This window comes from Grus americana, chromosome 14, assembly GCF_028858705.1.
Source record: "Grus americana isolate bGruAme1 chromosome 14, bGruAme1.mat, whole genome shotgun sequence".
Classification (NCBI taxonomy): domain Eukaryota; kingdom Metazoa; phylum Chordata; class Aves; order Gruiformes; family Gruidae; genus Grus; species Grus americana.
This window is the reverse complement of record NC_072865.1, coordinates 16,945,765-16,966,430: the sequence shown is the minus strand read 5'-3', so window position 1 is coordinate 16,966,430 and position 20,666 is coordinate 16,945,765. Positions and strand designations below refer to the sequence as shown.

General features: G+C 37.4%; 1 protein-coding gene across 4 annotated transcripts in view; it reads left to right on the top strand.

The window, feature by feature from the left end:
* SLIT3 (slit guidance ligand 3) overlaps window positions 1–20,666 on the top strand; it is a 528,889-nt gene that overhangs the window by 361,210 nt on the left and 147,013 nt on the right. For all 4 annotated transcript variants that reach the window (XM_054841901.1, XM_054841902.1, XM_054841900.1 and 1 more), the window contains 2 exons: window positions 825–896; window positions 11,033–11,104. In XM_054841901.1, coding sequence (XP_054697876.1) covers window positions 825–896; window positions 11,033–11,104 — 144 coding nt within the window. The remainder of the gene's footprint in view (window positions 1–824; window positions 897–11,032; window positions 11,105–20,666) is intronic.

Genomic DNA, 20,666 nt, shown 5'->3' with positions numbered 1-20,666 from the left:
GTCTTTCTTCAGAAGAATTTTATCATCCTAAGAATTATTGTTTCATATAAGTTGAGACTAACCCTTAGTGGAGTTTCCTAGGGGTTTGGTGGGAATTTTGTTTGACTATACTACATATTTCTGGTATTTATGAATATGTTCATCTTTACGTCTCATTTACCACAAGGTTTCTTCTCTTAGACAAACACAGTTTTGCTGCCTCAGAAGCCATTCCCCTGGTGCCTACACCATGCTGACACCATTAATCCCACTGTCCTCCTTAATGCATGTTCTGCCAGCACTTTCCAACTACCTTAGAACCTCTCTTTACCTTATCTATCATTTCACTTATAATCAAAATATTATCGTCTGTACTGTTATAAAGTTAGCCTCCAATGCCTGCATTTAAGTATTCAGACAACCTTTTTGCTTTGTCGCAGGTTGCTCCTTATGCTTGAGGGCCACCCCACAGAGTCACAATGTGATTTCCATTATTAATAGTTCTTAAGATGATTTTATTAACAGTTTTTATTCAATGGGCTACCTCACTGTTCTTTAAAGCTCTTCGTAAAATTCTTTGTTTCAATGTCCATAAAATGAAAGACCTTATTAACAGGGGAGCTGACAATTTATTGAGGCTATGGCCTGTTGTACTTACTAATGTTTTCTGATCATTCCTGAAATTTGTCTATCTGTGTCCTTATATAGTTCACAATTGCTCTGAGGTAATATGATCTTTTAGTTCTGCTTTTGTGTCAAGTATATTCTTCCAATAAACTACAGCTACAATATTTTCATCAAATTCCTGTTTACAATTTTTTTTTAATCCTTCCTTCTCTTTACAGAGACATCAGCAAGAATCAAATATCTGACATTGCGCCTGATGCATTCAAAGGCTTGAAATCTCTCATTTCATTGTAAGTAGAAAATAGAACTGAATGGGCATTTGGGGAGAGCTTGCATGTAAGAGAAATAAAAACGATAATGTGCTGTCTGGGAGAACTTATGTTTCTGTGTGCAATTGCCAGTTTGCGTGAAGCATCTAATCTTTTGTAAATGAAAAATTGGTCATGAAGGTTAGAAGGAGAAACTGTTTACACATCTCTAGTAAGTTCTTTTATAGATGGAACACCCCCAAGGTTACTGACTTGTTCACTTCTTCACAGCCAGTGCATTAGTTGACCTACTGTGCACGTGCACCTGCAGGCTAATTCGTGGCCCCCAACTCATTGTGGCACACAAAACCCTCATCATAGCTCAGACACTTTTTGGTTGGGTTAATCAGGGAGGAGTTTAGGGAAAATGATTCCATACTGAATTTTTCTTCTGTATTAAAGAACTGAGATTGCACTCTCTTGTGAGTTTTTTGGTTTATTTGGTTTTGGAAGTTTTTTCCGAACTAGTTAGGGAAGAACCTAAGCTCTTAAGAAAATGTTTATATTTCTTAGCTGTAATTACTACTTTATTAAGCTGGAAAGGGACTAAAATATGCCTTCATACAGAAGATAAAAGGAAGGTAAGATCTCTTGATAACCATTTGTTTCTCTTGATAGAACACAGAAAATATTTTAGCACCAAGTTGAATATAATGCATCTATATTTCAACCTAGCTACCCACAGCACTACTAAAACAGTGGAGCTTTTAATGGGTAAAAAGAGATACAAGGTCAGAAGCTGCATATGGAGAATGAACCAGAATAGAGTGTTAGAAAGAGCCCCAGGTTGAGAGAAGAGGGTAAGCTCCACTGGAATGATATTTACCTGCGTTAATTTTAAACTAGTTTTAAAACATTTAGCTCAGTAATGTTCATATAACACAGTTTGATTTTTAAGAGTGTAGTTATTTCTAAAAGCTGCCATATTTTATTCTCTGAATACTGGATAATTCTAACAACCTATATAACTTGTCCACTAGTGCTAATATTAGAAGGCTATTCAATACTAAACATATATGTTGCAGTAAACTTCTGAGCCAGAATGCAGAAGGATGTGCCCTGAATCCAACTGGGAGAATGCCAGAAATATATATTAAGTGTTGCTAAACCTTGTTGAGTAGTTAGGGCAGTGTTATTCAACATTCTGTGGAAATGGTCAAATTCCTCAATGTTCTCTGGAAATGATTCAGTAAGAGAATGACATTTACTGAACACTACACTTTTGGCTTAGTATGAAACTACTGCTGATGCTGCAATGCTACAGCTTTCTGGTCTCAGCAAACCTCCTGGCTAGGAGCAAGCTGGACAGGCAAGACATTTCTACTGGGGTTGTCTTCCCAAGTCAGAAGTTATTCAGCTTTAGCTTATAGATAATTCAAATGCCCGCGAGGTGGCCCGGGAGTGGGACAGAACACATCAGAGTGGACAGAGAGGAAATGAGAATATAAACTGAGTGAGAATTGATAGTGATTTGACTTACACACAGAAGCAAGTGAAATGACTGTATATTCTCTGTCTAGTCATCCAGAACGGTATTTTAACTAAATTATGTTTAAATATGTTTATATCCAAGTGGGTAAAACAGTACTTAAGTTAATGTCAAGAGGTAACAAGGAGGGAGAGAGAGAGCAGAGAGATGAGATGCAGCACAGAAAGGGCTATAGTAAGAGAACTGCCTCTGAGCAGTCTTTCCTTTGTTCAGTGTTTATCTCTGCCTCAGTTTCCTTCTACCACAGCCACACAAAGCTGTTATAACACTGTTTCCCCTCTCTTTGGCAGACTGGTTTCTAGGACAGTATCAACTCCAACCTTGAAATTGTCAGCCTCTTCTAGGTTCAGTTGTCCATTATGCTTGCCATTGGCTTTTACTTTCTTTTGAAAGGTTTTTCTCTTGCCGTTCATTGCAGGTAGATTTTACAAATGTTTTCCGTATGGCTGATAGGCCAGAGTTAGTTCCCTGATCTTTCATGACCTGTCACCCAGACCTCTGGCAGGATTTTCCCTTCTGGTCATTTCTGTAGTTGATTCAGTTTCTGAGCCCTAGATATCCTTATGGAGCAAGATTATCTGCTGTTCTGCAGAATCTGGGTTTCTCTAAAGAAACCTTCCCCAGGTTTCTACTTCTGAGAAGTAGAGGATCTTCTTTCATCTGATCCCTGCAATAGCCACCAGTCCAGTTCTGTCAACCGCAGAAAGACAAGTGCAAGAGAAGATGACTCCTTTGAAGTGCCAGCCCTCCCAATGAAACTGCCAAAGGGGAAAGAACAAGGAGGTGGGAATGAAGTAAGACAGTTTGCTTACTAGTGTTTTCTCTTTTAACTGGCTCCGTCTTTTTGGTGCCTGAGGCCCCAATAACTTTAGTCATCTGCATGCCCTGAAGGAACGCTGCTCTGCATACAATGCTTCAGCTCAGCTGAGAGTAACTTCTATTTTTCATATATGTAAGTCAAATGCGATTGGTGGCATACATTTTAATAAGACAGCATTGAGGTTTAATCTGTGCACAGAGCAGCTGGACTTTTCAGCTAGCTGAGTTAAAACAAAAAAAAGGAGGGGAAAATATTAATGCACAAATGAAAGTAAGCAACTTTGTTTCCATTAAAAATGAAGTACTGCTGTACTGCCTAAAATCCTTGCTTTTTTTCCCCCCTGCATTATTCCCATTTTCTGCTCCTCCCTTTACTCCCTGCTTGCATGCAATTGCAGAGCTCCCTATGGGTCCAGGAGAGTGAAAGTGCTTGTCTGGAAGACAGCCAACATTGTTAGTCTGGCTGGCTAATGGAGGCCTATATATAGTGGGTTGCTACTCTGCTTTCTTCTGAAGTTAACTTAGGTTAGTGTTTCCAGGCAGAAGTGTTTCTCAGCATACTCTGCCTATCATACCTATGTTGAGATGGAAGAAAAAATGGTGTATTATAGTTTTCAAAACACCGGAATGTTTATTACAGAAGCAGTTTCCCCTAAAATGCATAAAACTTAAGTCTTTTAAAAGTGCTAAGTGATCCATGTGCTAGCAGGTCATAAGTTTTTATTTTAAATCTATATATTTTCTCGAACAAGAAATCCACCTATAGGAGTCAAACAGGCCACAAAATCTTAACGCTTTAAATAAGCCATTTCTACCTTAGGTTTTCTCTGCATTTAGCAAAAGAAAGGCAAGCTTGTTCTTGTCAGGACTCAAGACCTCTCCATTGCCCACACACAGGGAAAAAAAAATGTTTTCTCCATACCTATTTTCAGTGGGATTTTGTTCCCTATTCATACAATGACTGTGTGGGAAAAGGAATTTCTACTCCATATTTATTAGAAATATTTGGGCATGTACATAACTGTTTTTTTTCTTCCCTGGTTGTGACAACAATTAAGGAACCAGAATCATTCTTTAAGAATTTTTTTCTTCTTCTTCCCAGAGTTTTCTGGCTTTGCCTTTTCCCCTCGTTGTCTCATGCAGGTGGCACTGTGAGTCACTGGTCAGTTCTCGGTCTGTATGTTCTGTGGTTTTAATTCTGTTACAGTGTCTGAAGTTCCCTTTCAATATTTAGGTACTAGGGCTTAGATCCTTAGCATATTTTTGATATGAACCAAACTTCAAAGCTGTTTATGGACAAAACTGAAGATACAGTAAGATCCAGCCTCTGGTTTTGAGCAAACAGGGTTGTGGAGAGTTTACTATAAAGCCATTGAGGAGAATGGAGGGTGTTGTGGATCAAGGCCTGAGAAAAAGGGGCTTTAGTATTAAAGATGCTACTATGGGATTTGGGAGGAAGAAGTTATGTTGCGTAACTTCAGTGATAGCTGTTGGACAAATAAATTGCTTGTCTATACCAAAGTCTCCCCTCTTGAAAAATGGAAGTATTTGTCTCAAAGAGATGATACAAGGGTGTATACATTGAAGGCTGTGAGATGTAGTGATACTGCAGTTACTTGGGACCATATGACATATCCAAGATGAGAAACAAATAATTAGAATGATTTGAATCTAAAAACACAGTAAGCAGCACAGATGTGAGTGAGCCATGGTAATGTAGCCATGGCTTTTGTGTTGGAGGGATTAGTCTTGCCATCCAATACTTCTTTCCATATAAACATGAGAGCAAATAGTACCCTTGCATTGAGAAGTGTGGCAAAATTGGTTGATTGCAAAAGAATGTGTTATCTTAATTTTAAGCTAAAGTTTGAGAAATGCTCTATTTGTAGTACATTGCGTTTGCATTATATAGTTAGAATTGCACTTTACTGGAGTTGGAGAGGGTAATAACTCAGCACAGAACATGAGGGCTAAGTTATGAGTAGTCTCATCTTTCAAGATTGCTGCATGCATTTTCTGAAGTAAATTATTTTTTCATTTAATCAACTCAAAATCTGTCTAATATCAGTGAGAGGATTGTATCAGCATTTGGTTATTGTTAATAGTATCAAAGAGAAATGGTATTCTTGGGGTCAGTAAACTTCCCAGAAATGTAGGTTTGGAAGGCTGTATCCACACTGTCTGGGGACATTTTATGAGATATGACAAAATAGTCTAAGCCTTCAGTGTGTAAAACGGAATGAACAAATTTTAGACCACTGCAGAGGGAGAATTCCTTTGCTTTTGTTCACATACTGAATTAAGCTAGTGAACAATTTAAAAGCTTAGATCAGCCTGGGCACAAAGACAAGAGACAGCTTAGATTTTGACATAGCAGTCCCATTTAGACCATCATCTCCTGGGTGATGATGTATGTGGTGTTCATTCATGTTGATTTGAAATCTGCAATAAAACACTGTCTATTGCAATAACTGCCAAACTTATTTTAAGGTAACAAATTACTTTGGATAGTTTTACTGTGATTTATTTAGCCTAACTTGTTCTGAAGAAATATGAAATAGTGCAGGGAAAAAAATTACATGTCTAAGTTTCTTTCAGATATTAGAAATTTATTGCTGTTTTTACCCCTATCAATTCCTCCTTTTTTGAAAACTTGAATCCTTATTGAGCCTGTGCCATTGTACATAGCTTGGGATATATAATTCTTCCTAGCAAGAATTGTTTTCACAGTCTGAAGGAAAGTTAAAAGCATTCTGAGGACTGAAAAAGACATTGCATAAAGTCAAAATTTGACACTTCAGTAAGAATGTTTCAGCCAAGCCAAAATAAAGGAACACTTAGGTGGAAACCATATGGTCTAGAGTAAGAGATTCTGTGCTAGGCTTTCATACTTCCAAAAGTTCTGTGTCACCTGCCAGGGGAAAAATCTCTATATTGTGGGATCTGACTTAATGAAGCAGCTAAACCACAACTACATTTGCAAGGTAGACTGACAACTGTAAAATAAAGACAACACAGCAATTACTGTTTCACACCCTTAGAAGGTGGTATGCTAAATTTCAGTGCATATGAAAGGCTATGTGTTGGTAAAGTCTCTGCAAATTCTTTAATTTTAACATTGTTCAAGAGGTCAGAATGTCTAGAGAACATGAAGAATCAGTGAGACTTTTATGTTTCAAGACCCTGAAGGTTTGTTACATGCTTTAATTACATTCTCACCCGAGATAACATACTTGGTGCTATGTGTGCTTCCAGTGCTTTCTTTGTCTGGTATGTCCCAAGCTTTTAGATGAATCTATGCAGTGATTATTTTCACTGTTTAATCTTTATTTTTAACTACTTAGAACATCAGTTGGATTAATCTACAAAACTCAAAGTTTAGTAGTAACAATTCGTTGTTTAACTGGAAATTTAATATTTAATTCTGTCTTGGAATAGATACATTTTTGGTAGAATATTAAAATATGATGCCAGAATCAGGCTGAAGAAACATAACTCCTCATTATGACTTTTATATATTTGTATAATTTCTTATTGCAGATCCATTATAACTCTTCGGCTGAATAAGGTTCTTCTTCCAGGGATCTCCTCCAATGTTTGCAGTGCAGCCAGGGGTCTGTGCTTTATGTGTGTTGTCCTTCCCATTGTTTGGAAGGTTGATGGCATCCTGAAAACTGCTGCAAGTTGTGAGCCAGTCTGCCACGTAATTTTGAAGAGCTGCAGATTGTGGTTTGTGGCCATACTGAAAGCATTTAGCTGTCAAGCTGATGGCTCTATGTGCCACTAAGAATATAGCCCTCAGATAGCTCAGCTGCACCTCTGCCATACCAGCAACTCTCTGATGTTAGAAAGCTACCTGCAAAAAATTTGAGAAAAGTGTGCTTGAGTTAAAAATATAGTGAATGATTCTTTGCACTGGCCAGTCTGGTGTTAGATATCCCTGCCTTGTGGAAAAGACAAGAATAAAATTCATGCACTGGCAAGTCTGGTGTGTTTGCACATCTTTATGGTTCTTTTCTCCATTTGGATTGGTTTCCTTCCTTGTATAAGAGACTCCCGTGTGCGGTGAGAAGAGAAAGAAAGGAACAGTAAGAAAAAGGACACCTACTGGTGTCTCAGTCAGCTTTTACTTAGTCTCTAGTTACTACTTTTAAGATTAGCATCTTGAATATAGAATTAAGCTATAGCTCACTTTTCTCTATGTCCCAAAATGTACATCATGTTTAGGGTAATACCTTCTCCACCTGACAGTAAATGGCATTTGTCAGACCTGTGGCTAACTTGGTCTCCCAGCAAAGTGGAGAAGCAAATGAATAATCAGGAACACAATAAAAATTTTAATAATTTTTTTGTGTCCTAATAAATGTTGTTCTGATTCACTGATTCATTGTCTATTGGCAGCCATTACTGAGCTGATTTTATTTTTATTAAATATTAACTTTGTTAGTGTATTTTTAATAAAAAATATTTTGGGTCTAAAATTCCAGGTGCTAGGGGATAGAAAGCGGGTTGTGTTCCTCTGCCAAGCTTGCACAGGAGCCAGGACACCTGCATGTCCTGCAACATATGTGAGGAATACAAGTGAACATACATTTTTAGAACTTGTAATGCCATAGGCAAATCTCCGAAAATTTAAAGCATTGCAGATTTAAATGGAGTTCTTGAATTGACTTGGCTGAGTTTCCTGTTATATGGCCTTTTTGAATTTATTTTTTTGTTTGGTTTCTTTTTCCCCCAAAGCTGCTCTTCTGGAAACATTGCAGTGCATGCTAGTGAGATAGGCAGAATGGCAGGACATAGAGAGAAGTGGCTGCAATAATGGCGTGTACCTAACCTGGCCGGTCTTTTCTGCAAGCTTATGCATTCGTAGTACTATTAGGAGTGCAGCAGTTGGTACATTCAAAACAAAAGCATCTTGGATCAAGAACTTGACCAATATTCATAGTTGTTGGTATGAGTATGCAGGAAAAAATGAGAACTGTGAGGAAAGCAAAAGTTTCTGTGCTTCCTATTAGAGTAAATGGAAATAAGGAACCCGGGAAATGAGATGCAATGCATTATGTATCTCTCCTCTTTGCTTCTTTCTGTAGGACCATTTGACTTCAGCTCTGGTGTGGCAGGCAGACAATGGCATTAGCTAATTTGGCTCCGTGTAGTGCTGAACATGAATATGAATTAGAGACAAGTGCCTGAGCTCTCATACTGACTTTTGTTTAGCTGTTAATTTGTTTGAATGTTAATGTGCCACATGCACATAAGCCCAATTAGGTTTGAAAATGCTTATTTTCTTTTCATGGCTTCTAAAAATTGAAGCTTTGTTTTGTTTTATAAGCTATTTTAATCAGTTTTATTTTGCTCAAAATGATAAAGAGGATGTATAAACACATCCAAGATTTCAGATTCAGTGGAACACTGCACTATGACCTTCTGACTCTTAAATTTAAAGTAAATGGAAAATTACTCCAATAAGAGTCTTATTTTGCTATTTGCATTTAGTAGTCCCATAAGTAGCAACTGCACTGGCTGTGAGTGCTGAGATTTCTCTAAGGTTTTACTTTTACATAAGTGTGTTTACCTCTACAGCCAGAATACCCCTTAGTCAGGAGGAGCAATTTTCTTCTTTCTGTGGGCATTTTGTAAAGCTTACCTTCTGACCTCTTTCTTATATGCAATAGTATTCTGCATTACTGATCAGCACTGGTGCTCCTGCTACTTCACAAAACTGAGGAAGATGTTCATCTAACATCACAGAGCTTATCATCTAACCTTTGTATACAGATGGTGCACTTGCTAAAGAAATGTTGTTGAGAAAGAGTGGAAACTGTGGGCGTTAACTTAATATTTAAAACTTTTATAAATATTTTCTTTACCGAGGTTTTGCTTTTGCTTCCTGATACAAGCACTCACATTAGTTACTCTGTTCAGAAAGAAATCTGAGAGTCAGCCGTTTGGATGTTGTTTTAGAGCCCAGTGAAATTCTAGTGACTTGAATATTATCCCATATTTTGAAACTGCTATCTAAATGGACCTGTTAGATCTTTCGAAGTTCAGGCATCATTTCTATCTAGGTTTGGGTATAGAAATCTACATATGTTGCATGAAATTTTGTTGAAGTAGGAAATTGTACGTCTTCTGCAGCTGAAATTGGGAAACAATTAGATAAATTTAGCGGTACTAGCATTCATTACTCACAAAAAACACTAAATGCAGCAGCGCATTAAAAGCCAACCTCCTGATTCCACAACAGATAAATAGACATTATGTTACATTTGTTTAGAGAAAATATAATACTAGATGATCATTAGTTTCTTGGGTAGCAGTTTGGTTCCTACTAAACTACAAAAGTAATGAAAAATGAAGTTTCAAGTTTAGATTTTCTTAGCAAAGTGGTATTATTTTATTTAGATTCATTTTATTTAAGCTCAGAAATGAGCTGATCTGGGAACTCTCCCACAGAGGTGGTACACTTCCAATGACTGATGAAGAGTAAACAGAAGTGGCAATACTCTGGGAAGGCCAGAGGGTATTGTAAATTGTCCATCATGCTAAGTGCTTGTTTTTCACTATGTTCAACTCACCGTAGTATTTTAAATGTTGAAAGACAGTGTAAGCCAGGGTTGCAGCCAGCGTCCAAGCCTCACATGACTGATTCATTGCTAGCATAGTATTCCATGTTAAAAAATTAGAGAATTAACCAGTTTAGTGACACACGAGCAACAAAGTTTTGGCATGAGCTGGTTTATAACCATTTACCATGTCCTATGTAGAGCATAGAAATTACATATATACTGTTTTCCCCAATTTGAAGTCTATTAAAATGTTTAGGTAAGGCATAAAATTTTCAGAGGGAGCCTAATTTTCTTCCCTTCTACCACGACCCTTACAAGCTCCTAAATCACTTTCTGGTTTTGACAAACTTTATTAACTTACAGAAATGACATGAGTAAATACTTTAGTCATGATTGAAATTCAGGTGTTCCTGTCATATATGATTTTGCTCTGATCCCTAGGTAACACATCTTAGCATAACGGTGGTTTTGTCAGTTTTTCCCTTTAGTTCAATTTCTGATGATACTATATGTACATTTTTTCTATTAAAAAAGGAAGTATTTTTAATATTAAAACTGAATCATGGATATCAGGTCATACATATTTATGGTTGACTAAATAAATACAGTGACTGTCATTTGTGTTATTAAATCTTTGGTTATTTTTGTAACTAAGCTATACCTAAATTATTTTTGAGTTTCTGAAACATATGTCTATTTCCAGTTGAGGCTAAATTTCTTCATCTTAGCTAGTTGAAATTGCAACAGCGCTGGTGAAGCCATACTATTTCATCCAATGATGCCTGTGTCACATTTCGTGCCAATTATTATATCTTATGAGATTCAGTTGTATGAAATTTTATCTACAACCAGCTTGTGCTCCCTGGCTTTTAAATTCAGTATCACTGAGCAGAATTCTAAGTTTTTGCATCAGACAATGTACCTTTCAATGGTTAAAATATCTCTAAAAAGGGTGGAAAAAAAATCCCTCAACAGAATGAAAAATATTTCAGATACAGTTTTTGGATGATGTCCAGTTTCTACATTAAAAACGCTTTCCAACACCAGACGAAGCCTGAATCATAACGACTCATTTAATACCATGTGCTCTCTGAAAAGAAAATGAGATCAGTAGTTAAATGAAATGCCCGCAGATCCTGGGCATGGTGCACAAGATCAATAAAGATGATAATGCAGAGATGTGGGAGGACACTAAACTGGTCTGTTACTTAAGATTTATTTTGTCTTCCTGTATCTTTCAGAGTGCTCTATGGAAACAAGATCACAGAGATTCCCCAGGGCCTTTTTGATGATCTTGTGTCTCTGCAGCTGCTGTGAGTACGATCCCTTCCTCTTTATTTTACAGACTAGCTAGATTTACTGTTTTTTTCAGCTTCTGGCATTAATATAATCACCTTCACTGAAAACTCACGGGGATGTGCTAGTTTGTTGTTTCTATTGTTTCTGTGTCAGGCAAGAGGGAAGCAAGGGCTGAAAAACAAAAGGAAGGTGCCAACAGTTTTGTAGCACAGTGTGTATAATGGGTAATAGACACAGAGGATTTAACTGTGGGGAGGAAATGAGAGACTTGGTGAAGTCCAAGGAAGGAAATCTGGTCATTGGCTGATGTGCGGGTGGGGATGCCATCCGATTGTTTTTACACATTTAGCATTTGTCATTGAATATTTAGATCCTCAATTGAGGGCTACTGTGTAGCACCTGCAAGCAAAATGAGAGAATGAAAGATTTTATTGTTGCGAGCCATGTTCAGTTCCATATTCTTCTTATGCCAAATGTGCCTCAGTTGCAAGAGAAATTATTTTAGATTATTATGTGTATTTGAGTATTTTATGCCATGTGTGATTTAACACACAGTCGTGATCGGGGTAAGATATATGTCATACTCTCTTCAGTATTTATTAATGTAGCATAAAAAATTTCATAAGCCAAATGTGAAATGGCAAATTTCACTCACTCTTGTCTCCATAATCACACTAGGAACCAGTAGCTTCTTCACAGAGAAGGAAATCAGCTACTATTTCAGCCAGTCAGTAGAGGGAGCAGAAGTGAAGTGAGTTTAATATGTATTCCTAACGTTCTGATTACCGTCATGGATGGTGCACTCAGAAAGGTGATATATGCTAAATTAATCAATTCTGGTTTATATCACACACAACCCTCCACCCCCAAACAATAAATTATATAAAATATAAAATAAAAAGTAGCTTTTAGACATGTTATTTTAAGTCTTTGTGACTGTGTTGACATAACTGGAAGTGAATATCCAAAAGTTCATTATTACCATTGAATGTGTCACACTGATTACAGTCTTTGCTGCACTTGCATGCAATATAAAAATAAGTATAGATTTAGATTAGAGATCCATGAGCAAAGTCAAAGAACTAAAATATGAAATAGTGGAAATTGCTTTATATGTTAAGTGAAGGACTATTCAGATGTAATTTATCCATAAGATCTTATTTGCAAACATGGATCACCCTGTTGTGGAGGACGAGCAAGAGCACATCGGGTTTGGTTATGAGAATCCTTGAGCTGCAACAGTGGGAAGCTGTTCATCTCCTCCTGCACACAGCCAATTATTTTGTCTTCACCTTTTGCACATACATTTTCTGGCAGCTAAGCATGAAAGTGCTCAGAAGTTGGGACTCAGTACATGTTGAGATAACTGGCGTGTTAGTCATTGTCAGACTTGGGTTGTGTTCGGTACAATGAAGACACTGCAAGCAAAAGGAGAGCTAAAACTTAACTTGTCATTTTGACCTCTGAGAAAGAAAGTGTGTTAAAACAATCTGAGTTTTATCAAATGCCTTCCGTGCCCCCCCCCCGCCAAATATTTTATGGTTACAAGTTTGAAGTGTTACACAGTTGTTCTGTCTGACCCCAGACACTTTACAGATAGGATCTTTCCCAGTAGAAGAAAATCACTCAACACGTGGCTCACAGGGTGTCCTATAAAATGTGGGTCTAGAACTTTTCAATAAAGCATTAAGTAGGTTTCAACATCTTTATACTACAGTCCTTGTGTGCATGTAGTGCAGGCTTTCAGTGAATTACATATATAAGCCCAGATACAGTAATTTTCCAGTTTCAATTAGCTCAAGTGATGCCTTTTTGTTAAGGAGGCAAAATCTATATGCCAGAGAACCATTACAAGGTGTGGTACTTCAACCATTTAAACATTCTCAAGCCGAGAAGAATAAGTCAGTTGCCCTATTTTGGGTTTCCAAGAGTATTTTGGCTCTGGAGCCTTTCAGGGTCGTCTTGAAATTATTTGAATATAAAGTAGTTCTTGGCAAGGACAGCGTTGAAGGATCATACTTTAAATGCAAACAAGTGCCTGTGCGCTTTTCTGATCGTGGCTTTGAAGCAGCTATTATGGGATTGCTTGTGGTATTTTAATGGATACCAAAAAAATAAATGGCATTCATTGGTTTTAGACCTGCTGTTGAACAGTTGGAAGAGTGCCCTACGATTAGATGTAATTTAGTGTTCAGTGGACTCTAGATTGGATTTCTTCTTATTAGTCTGGAGACACACTGATAAGAACGCTCTGATTAAGGTATCCTGGTAGTCAGTATAATTTCCTAAGCTTGAGCTGGAGCATTTTTGAAAATACACTGGTGTTATGGTAAGGCAGTACACAATCAGAAAAAAGGAGTTGTTGTGGGTCCTGTATAAATTGTTGAGATTGTATTTAGAAGGGAAAAATAATTACTGTGAAATTACAGAGCAGATAATATTGTTATTTACTGTTTTGGATAAGACTTAACAGAGTTTCTGAGAAATGTCATTATCCTTCTATTTAAATATACTGTCATAATACAGGCCCAGATTATTCCGCTTTTATTCTGGCAGAATTGTTTTGTGTAAGTGCCTTACATCTGCAGACAGTACCACTGATGTCAGAAACACTGTAGCTGGGTAAAGTAATGCTCAGCTCAGGCATGACAGCACCTTAAACTGCCCCGTTTGACTTTGGTGCATGGAAAATGGAGAATTCAGAACAAGTTTTAGACCACCTGGCTAGCATTAGAATTCTGCATTTCTGTCATATAAGACAGAGGTGGGTAAGCCAATATTATATTATATTTGGCAAGAAAATAACCAGGCATGGTTAAATAATAAAGAGGGTTTTTTGTTGAGGGGGGTGGTGTTGTGTGTGTAGTGTTTTGGGGTGGTTTTTTTTAAACCCAATTGGTTTAATTTAAAATGTTGCTTCTGAAGTCTTCATTATAATTACCTATCTTAAGTAGTTAACATTCCCCACATAAATAATCACAATTGGATTTCTGTTAAATTGCTTATTTCACAAATCTTGTGTCTTCCTCAACATGCAATTGTAACCAACACAGCAGCAAACATTATTGTACAAGTCCAACTACACATCCGTTCTGTGGAACAGAAGCTTTTCTTGGACCATGTCATTTTCTTTATCCCATTTGAAGTTTCCAGGAGAGAGGATGCTAGAAAGCTACTGTACCCTCTCTGCATACACTCTTCAGCAGACAAGATCAAGTGTCTTTGGAGAATTTCAGGTCAATTTGGATTTTAGAGAGCTCTACATTGTTTTCCAGAAAGGGATAACTGGAGTCTGATCCTTTTTTTTTTTTTTTTTTTTTTTTCAGTAAACTGAAACTTTCATTTAATTGGGGCAACAATCCATGCAAGTTGTGAAATAATGTTTGATTAATTATTGTTGTTTGTGTAACTTGCATTTGAGTATCAAAAGAATGGAAGGGGTTTCGGTTTAAGGTGGAAGTTTTCAAGTAACCATTAGCTGTGGCCAGTTGGAACTCCTGTCCAGGTGGCCTTAAGTTAACCTTAGTCTGTCAAGAAACTGGAATATATTTAAATGTCCTTCTCACCTGTCTTTCTTTTTGCCTGGAATGTGGACAAGCTCTTTCAGGAGCCCTTGAGTTTGCCAAACTGTCTGCCAGTCTCTGCGCAGGGGGCACAACGTAACACTGCACAGCTTGCTCTTTTTCAGCAGCCCTGTGACAGATAAACCTGGCGGTTGCTCTGCTTGCTCCCAAATGAGCAAATGTGCAGAGCCAGTCTGCAGTGGAACCAGGAGTCAAGTGGCTCAAGACTGAGCATAGTGGGCACCAAGTTTGTTAACCCGTAGTTTTCATATCTAAGTAATACCCTTTCCTCTCTGCAACCATATTAAAACAAACATTCCTGGAGCCTTTTTATTACAGTTATACACTGTGTGCTTCACAGTGCTCTATTTCCTGGAACAAGAAGGTATCATAAAATCTCTACAGTTTAAGGAGATTGTATAGCAAAATAATATAGGGGGATGAAATCTCATTTTTCAAATGTCTGGCAAGTATCAGTTTTAAATAAATCATTTTCCTTGAGGAAATTTATTTTGCATAGTTATTAATCATACAAGTGCTCAGGCTTCTTAAGGTTGAGATCTCCATAGCTTACTGGGCAAGAAAGAATCCTTATAGTGGACTCTGTTTTGATGTTGCTAAAGGTAGATGTACACCTGGGGTACATATATATTGAAATCAGAAGTTTGTTGTCTTCCTCTCTCATAAAATGAAGCCAAAAGCTTACAGCCTTCTCCTCCTTTTCCTAATGTCTGATACTTAGTGAAAACTCAACATTGTAGTTGGAAAAGACCAATAATCATATTGGTGCCTGGTTTGACATATTGACAGATAAAGTAACTTCAAAAGTAGTGAAAAATTAGACTTCCAGATCCAATCGTCTAACCTGAGCTAAAAGTGGAACTAGGTCTAATATTTACAACCTCAGCTGACCTTTATTGAAAATAAACTTGTATGAAGTGACAAGTCATGTATGCTTTCAGAAACTGCTATTATCAGTCTTCCCAAAATTCAACCACTCAAATTTTGCTTTGAGTAATTCTCCTTTTTAACCTGCTTTTTATGCTGTTTCTCCTTGGATGAATAAGGAGATATGTGGTACTCCCATAGCTCTTCTGGTGAGGTGGCTTGGAAAATATCTCTATGGCACATTTGCCAAGTTTGAAGTGCTTGTGTTGATTTGTAATTGTAGATTGAATCACAGTACTTAAGAGCTTAAAATAGGATCTACCAATTATTTATTGTATACTTTTGGAGCTTGTTAGAAGCTCAAAGAAAATCCAGTGAAGCACAAACTCATACAAAGTATTTAAAAAAAAAATAACAAAAATACAAAATTACTCTAAAGAATGTACATCAATTCCAATATTTTGTATTGTATACATTACACTGTTATATACATAAGTATCATTAAACAGTGATGCAAACAGTATATGAGTGCCAGAATAAAGAAATTACAGCTTTCCATTTCCAAGTCTTTTATAGCACAGTAGTGCCTCCTCCTCCTCATAGCAATCTTCTGAGCTTTAAGTGATGTATAAAATCTTGTTCCATGGAGGAGTTCATTTTTCTCAGGGAGAAGAGACAACAGGCATTAAAAAAAGAGACCTTCTGACTATATGTAAGGGGAAATATTTTCACAGTGACAAGTCAAGCAGTGGAGGAGCCTGCCCAGAGAAGTTGTGCCTTCTCCGTCCTTGAAGATTTTAAAGACCAGACTGAATAAAACTCTAAGCAACAAGACAAGAGATCTCTCAAGCTTCCCGCCATTTGGAATTATCCTGTGATCTGATGAAGTAATTATTTCTGAGATAAAGCAAATATCTGCATTAAATATCTATAAATTGGTCATGCTTTGAGTGGCGTTCAGCCAGATGATCTCTGGAGGTCCTTTGCAACCCATGTAATTTCTGGGTTCTGTGATTCTTAGCAAACTGACTCATGAACCTTTTCCCTTGATTACTCAAAATATTTCTGGCTACAGCAGAGATACTGTGCAACCCTTGTCCTTCTGGTCCAGGACAGAATACTCTCTGCACAGACCTCTCTAATAGCTTTTGAATTATTTTCAAGTCATTTGCCTGAAGCTTCTTTTCCTTCAGATTTCTGCATTATAGGCCGCTATTGTGATAATATTACAAAACTCAATGACTGCTGTTAAAGTGAGGGAGTGGCATCTGCCAGACACAGAAATACAATTATAGTCAAGCACTAATGAAAGACTGCAACAGCATCTGCCTTTTCTGTGTCACTTCTGTAACCTATCTGCATGCAACTTCCCAAAACCAACCACTAGTTTGTACGTCAGTGTGTAATTTATTAGCACTTCTGACGCCAGTGCTCCAAGCCGGACTTACCTGACAGAAACTCTCCTAGCTATTATTACACGAGAAACTAACTCCCTGATAGCACAGGGAGTCGAGAAAATGTGTTTATTCTGCTGTGCATCTGAGTTATCATGTGGTTACCTAAAATTGGCTGTGACCTTATCTGCAGGCATAAGTTGGACAATATTAAATTTTGAATAACAGAAGTCCAGATGCTATGACAACACGTGCTTATAATTCTCCAGGTAGTAACACGGATACCACAGGGTTGTTTTATGGATGGTGTTCAACTAGAGTTGCAGTCTTTTGGATCAGGAATGAAAGGAGGCCTTTAAAATCTCTCCAAAACAGGACTGTCAGACTGTGCTCTGTGCTTCCTTCTTGACTCATTATTAGCTTGTGACTTTTCCATTTTAATTTACGTTGAATGAATTTCTCATCCCCATCATCCAGTTTCCTGAACATGGAGAAACACTTGAAGCTGGTTCAAGCAAGCATGATGGTGATTTCATACTGATTATTATCAATTAAAGCACTGACAGACTCTTCAGTGGTCAGTCATCACATTAGAAAATGTAAATTTTAATAGATGTCTAAATATCTTGACACAGTGAGAGGCAGTCAGACTGCTCCCCTACACTTCAGGCCATTTTAAAACATTCCTGGAACCTAATGTAATTATTTTGCCAGTAAGTAATCAGGGGCACACACAATTCTGTCGTTAGACGTTGCTTGCCATTGACTGCTGGGATGATGGAGTACTTGACTAGATACTTCCATATTGGCACTTCAGCTGTTCTCCTGTGATAACTCGTGTTCAGTCAAAGATGATGCTTGATTCCCTATACGTTTCAAGAGAAAATGCTGAAAAAGAATGCCAGAAAGTTTTGACATTTTGTAACAGGTATTGTATATCCTAAAGAATTCTTTCTGCCAAGAGTCCTTTCTTTGCTGCCCTATAGTGCCTTTGAATGTAGGTGAAGCCTTTGACTATTAGCCTTTGATTAAGTAATGTATATTCAATTTGTATTCTGCTGTTAGCTGTGCAAATAACTTCAGTTCTCCTCTCCCTTACAAGTCTCCTATGTCTTTCATCTGCCTTTTTCTGGTGAGTTCTCGTGTTCCCCAGTGGAGTCTGGCATGTGGGATGTGCCAGCCAGCTCATGGGATGCCGTACATTTTCATTCTCATCATGTTGTCGTTGCTGTCAAAACACAAAGCTAGTGGAAAAGAAGGAGAAGTTTTCCAGTGGCTCTGTGCAGCTATTCTCCCTGACACTTTCATTTTGGCTCATTAATGTAGGATGCTTTCTGGTCCATCCTGTAGCAACAGAAATCAACCTGCAGTCTCCAGCATGCGTTAAGGTTGCTAGACTGCTGTTTCATTCTCAGAGTTATGTAGTTATTTGCTGATAGTTTGATTACTTCACTGAGCTGAAAGTGCAAACATTGCTAAGGGTAAAAGCCATATAAACATCCCCATTTGCTCTTAAAAAACAATTTTTTCAGTCATTTTGGGTTTGGAGTTCAAAATGTTATTTAAATGTTAATCACTTGAAACTGTGCTTGGGCATATAATTCAATTATGGGACCATCTTAATTATGCAGATGGTGCTTATGAGCATCTGATACAATTACAGTGCCAATTCAGTACACATTCATTCAAAGGGCTTAGCTGAAACACGTTATTATTTCAATGTGTGTGGACAAATTCACTTTTTCAGGAAATGGGCTCATGGAATTGGAATACTGCTCTGCTCATTGCTTTCAGTGGCGTGTGAACCACAAGGTCTTTAACCATTCTCCTGTATTCTCTGGTGGTCCTGGGCTTGCAAGAGATTTCTTCATGTTTTTAACATATCCAGAGGGATGAAAATGGAGACTTGAGTTAATAATCCATCATCCCTCTGGGTAGCAGGCGGTTTTATTTCTACTTGAATTTTTAACCTCCTTTTAAATGCTGTACCACATCTGGAGGCAGTGTGTAAATCTCATCCAATCAAGCCGATAACAAAATAGGAAAATTAGTGGAATTTACTTTCACCATAAATTGGTGCAAAATAAAAACCATGTAGTTCTTGCTAAAATAAAACTCAGCTTTTAATATTGTCCCTTCTTTTGGTGTGAGTTCAATGAAAAGGAACCCTTAGTATGTTCTACAGCATGGTTCAGTGTTTAAGGAAGATCAGTGTTTCTGCTTCCTAGAATACATTTTTCTCATCTGCCTTTGTGTTATTTTAAAGAAAAAAAAAAAATTCTTACAACCACTTTTAACTCCATGTGAGACCAGCCCTGTATACCTAAATAATAATTAGATGCCGTTAGGGAGGCTGTGACCTTGAAGATTAAGCAAAGAATTGGAATTTATGTAGGGGAATAGCCATACAGGGGATATTTTAAAATAACCAAGAGTTTTGAAAGGAATATAAACCTTAATGCTTCAGCCAAAAGTCATCCTCTAGCTCACAGTAAGGAGGAGGAAAAAATTTTTAGGGATTATTTATTCTGCTTTGTCACAGGTTTTCACTTCCCACCCCCAGCCCCAATTCTTATTAGAAATAGGACGTTAATCTAACTCATGATCCACCAAGTATGGCTACATCTGTGTTACTCTTGAGCACGCTATTGGTCCTCTTTAGATTTAGGTACTGCACATATCTTGTGTAGATGATACACAGAATAGGTGTTGTCAGCTCAGAAAAGCTGTGTAGTACCTGAATTCTCACTTCTAAACAGTCTGCACAAGCACTTTCCTGTTCCAAATTACTTTCTCTGATGCTTAAAGGAGAGAGTATGCCTCTCTCTTTGTGCCTGTATATAGCATCAGTTTCTCTCATTTTTGGTATTTGGCTCTTCCAGGAATGTCACAGATTATATCACTATGAATCTAGTAATTGAAAATTTATGCCAGAAAAACTTAACACATTGTAAATTCTGATTTCCAGCATTGGGTTTATTTGTGTTTTGTTGAAACTAATCAGAGAATTAATTCAAATCCTGTGAATTCACTGCAGTTCTAGGTCAGCTTTGCTCTGAGGGATTATTAAGTGGGATCAATGATGGTTAGACTTCAAGCCCACTCTTTGCACAGGAGTGAATAGCATCTGCACAACACAGCTCTGCTATGTGTGCACCACTTAAGCATCACAAAAAGAGCTGCTGGTTGTCCACAAGTATACAAATACAACTGTAGTTCAGTTGTAAATTCTCTTATCACTGAGATTATTTTAATTTTTTCTTTGTGCTTTGTTACAAGTACTTGCAACATAAAATATTATGTTACTTGCAACATAAAATATTGCTATAATATTAGAAAAAAATAGTATCTAGCAAAACAAATTGAACTACATACTTGCTTTCAGTTTTCTTCATCTATAACTTAGATACCAAGTCTCTGTCATGGAACAACCAATCTAAGCTAATGTGCATTACCTAAAAACAACGTGGGACCAGCGCACAAGGACAAGGGGTAGAAACCAAAGGACTCGTAATGCCTAAATGCATGTTAGGATATTGTTCAAAACTCGGTAGCTGATTCTGTCTTCTAATAACTTGTTAACCTGTTCTTTATGGAAAAGATAATGTACAAGCTTGAAAGAGAAATGCATAATGCACAAGAAACGAGAGAGAATGAAGATTGCTTTGACTTGGACACACGAATGCCTATGAGAAGCAAGTAGTAAGAGATGACGTTCATGTTTGCTGTTG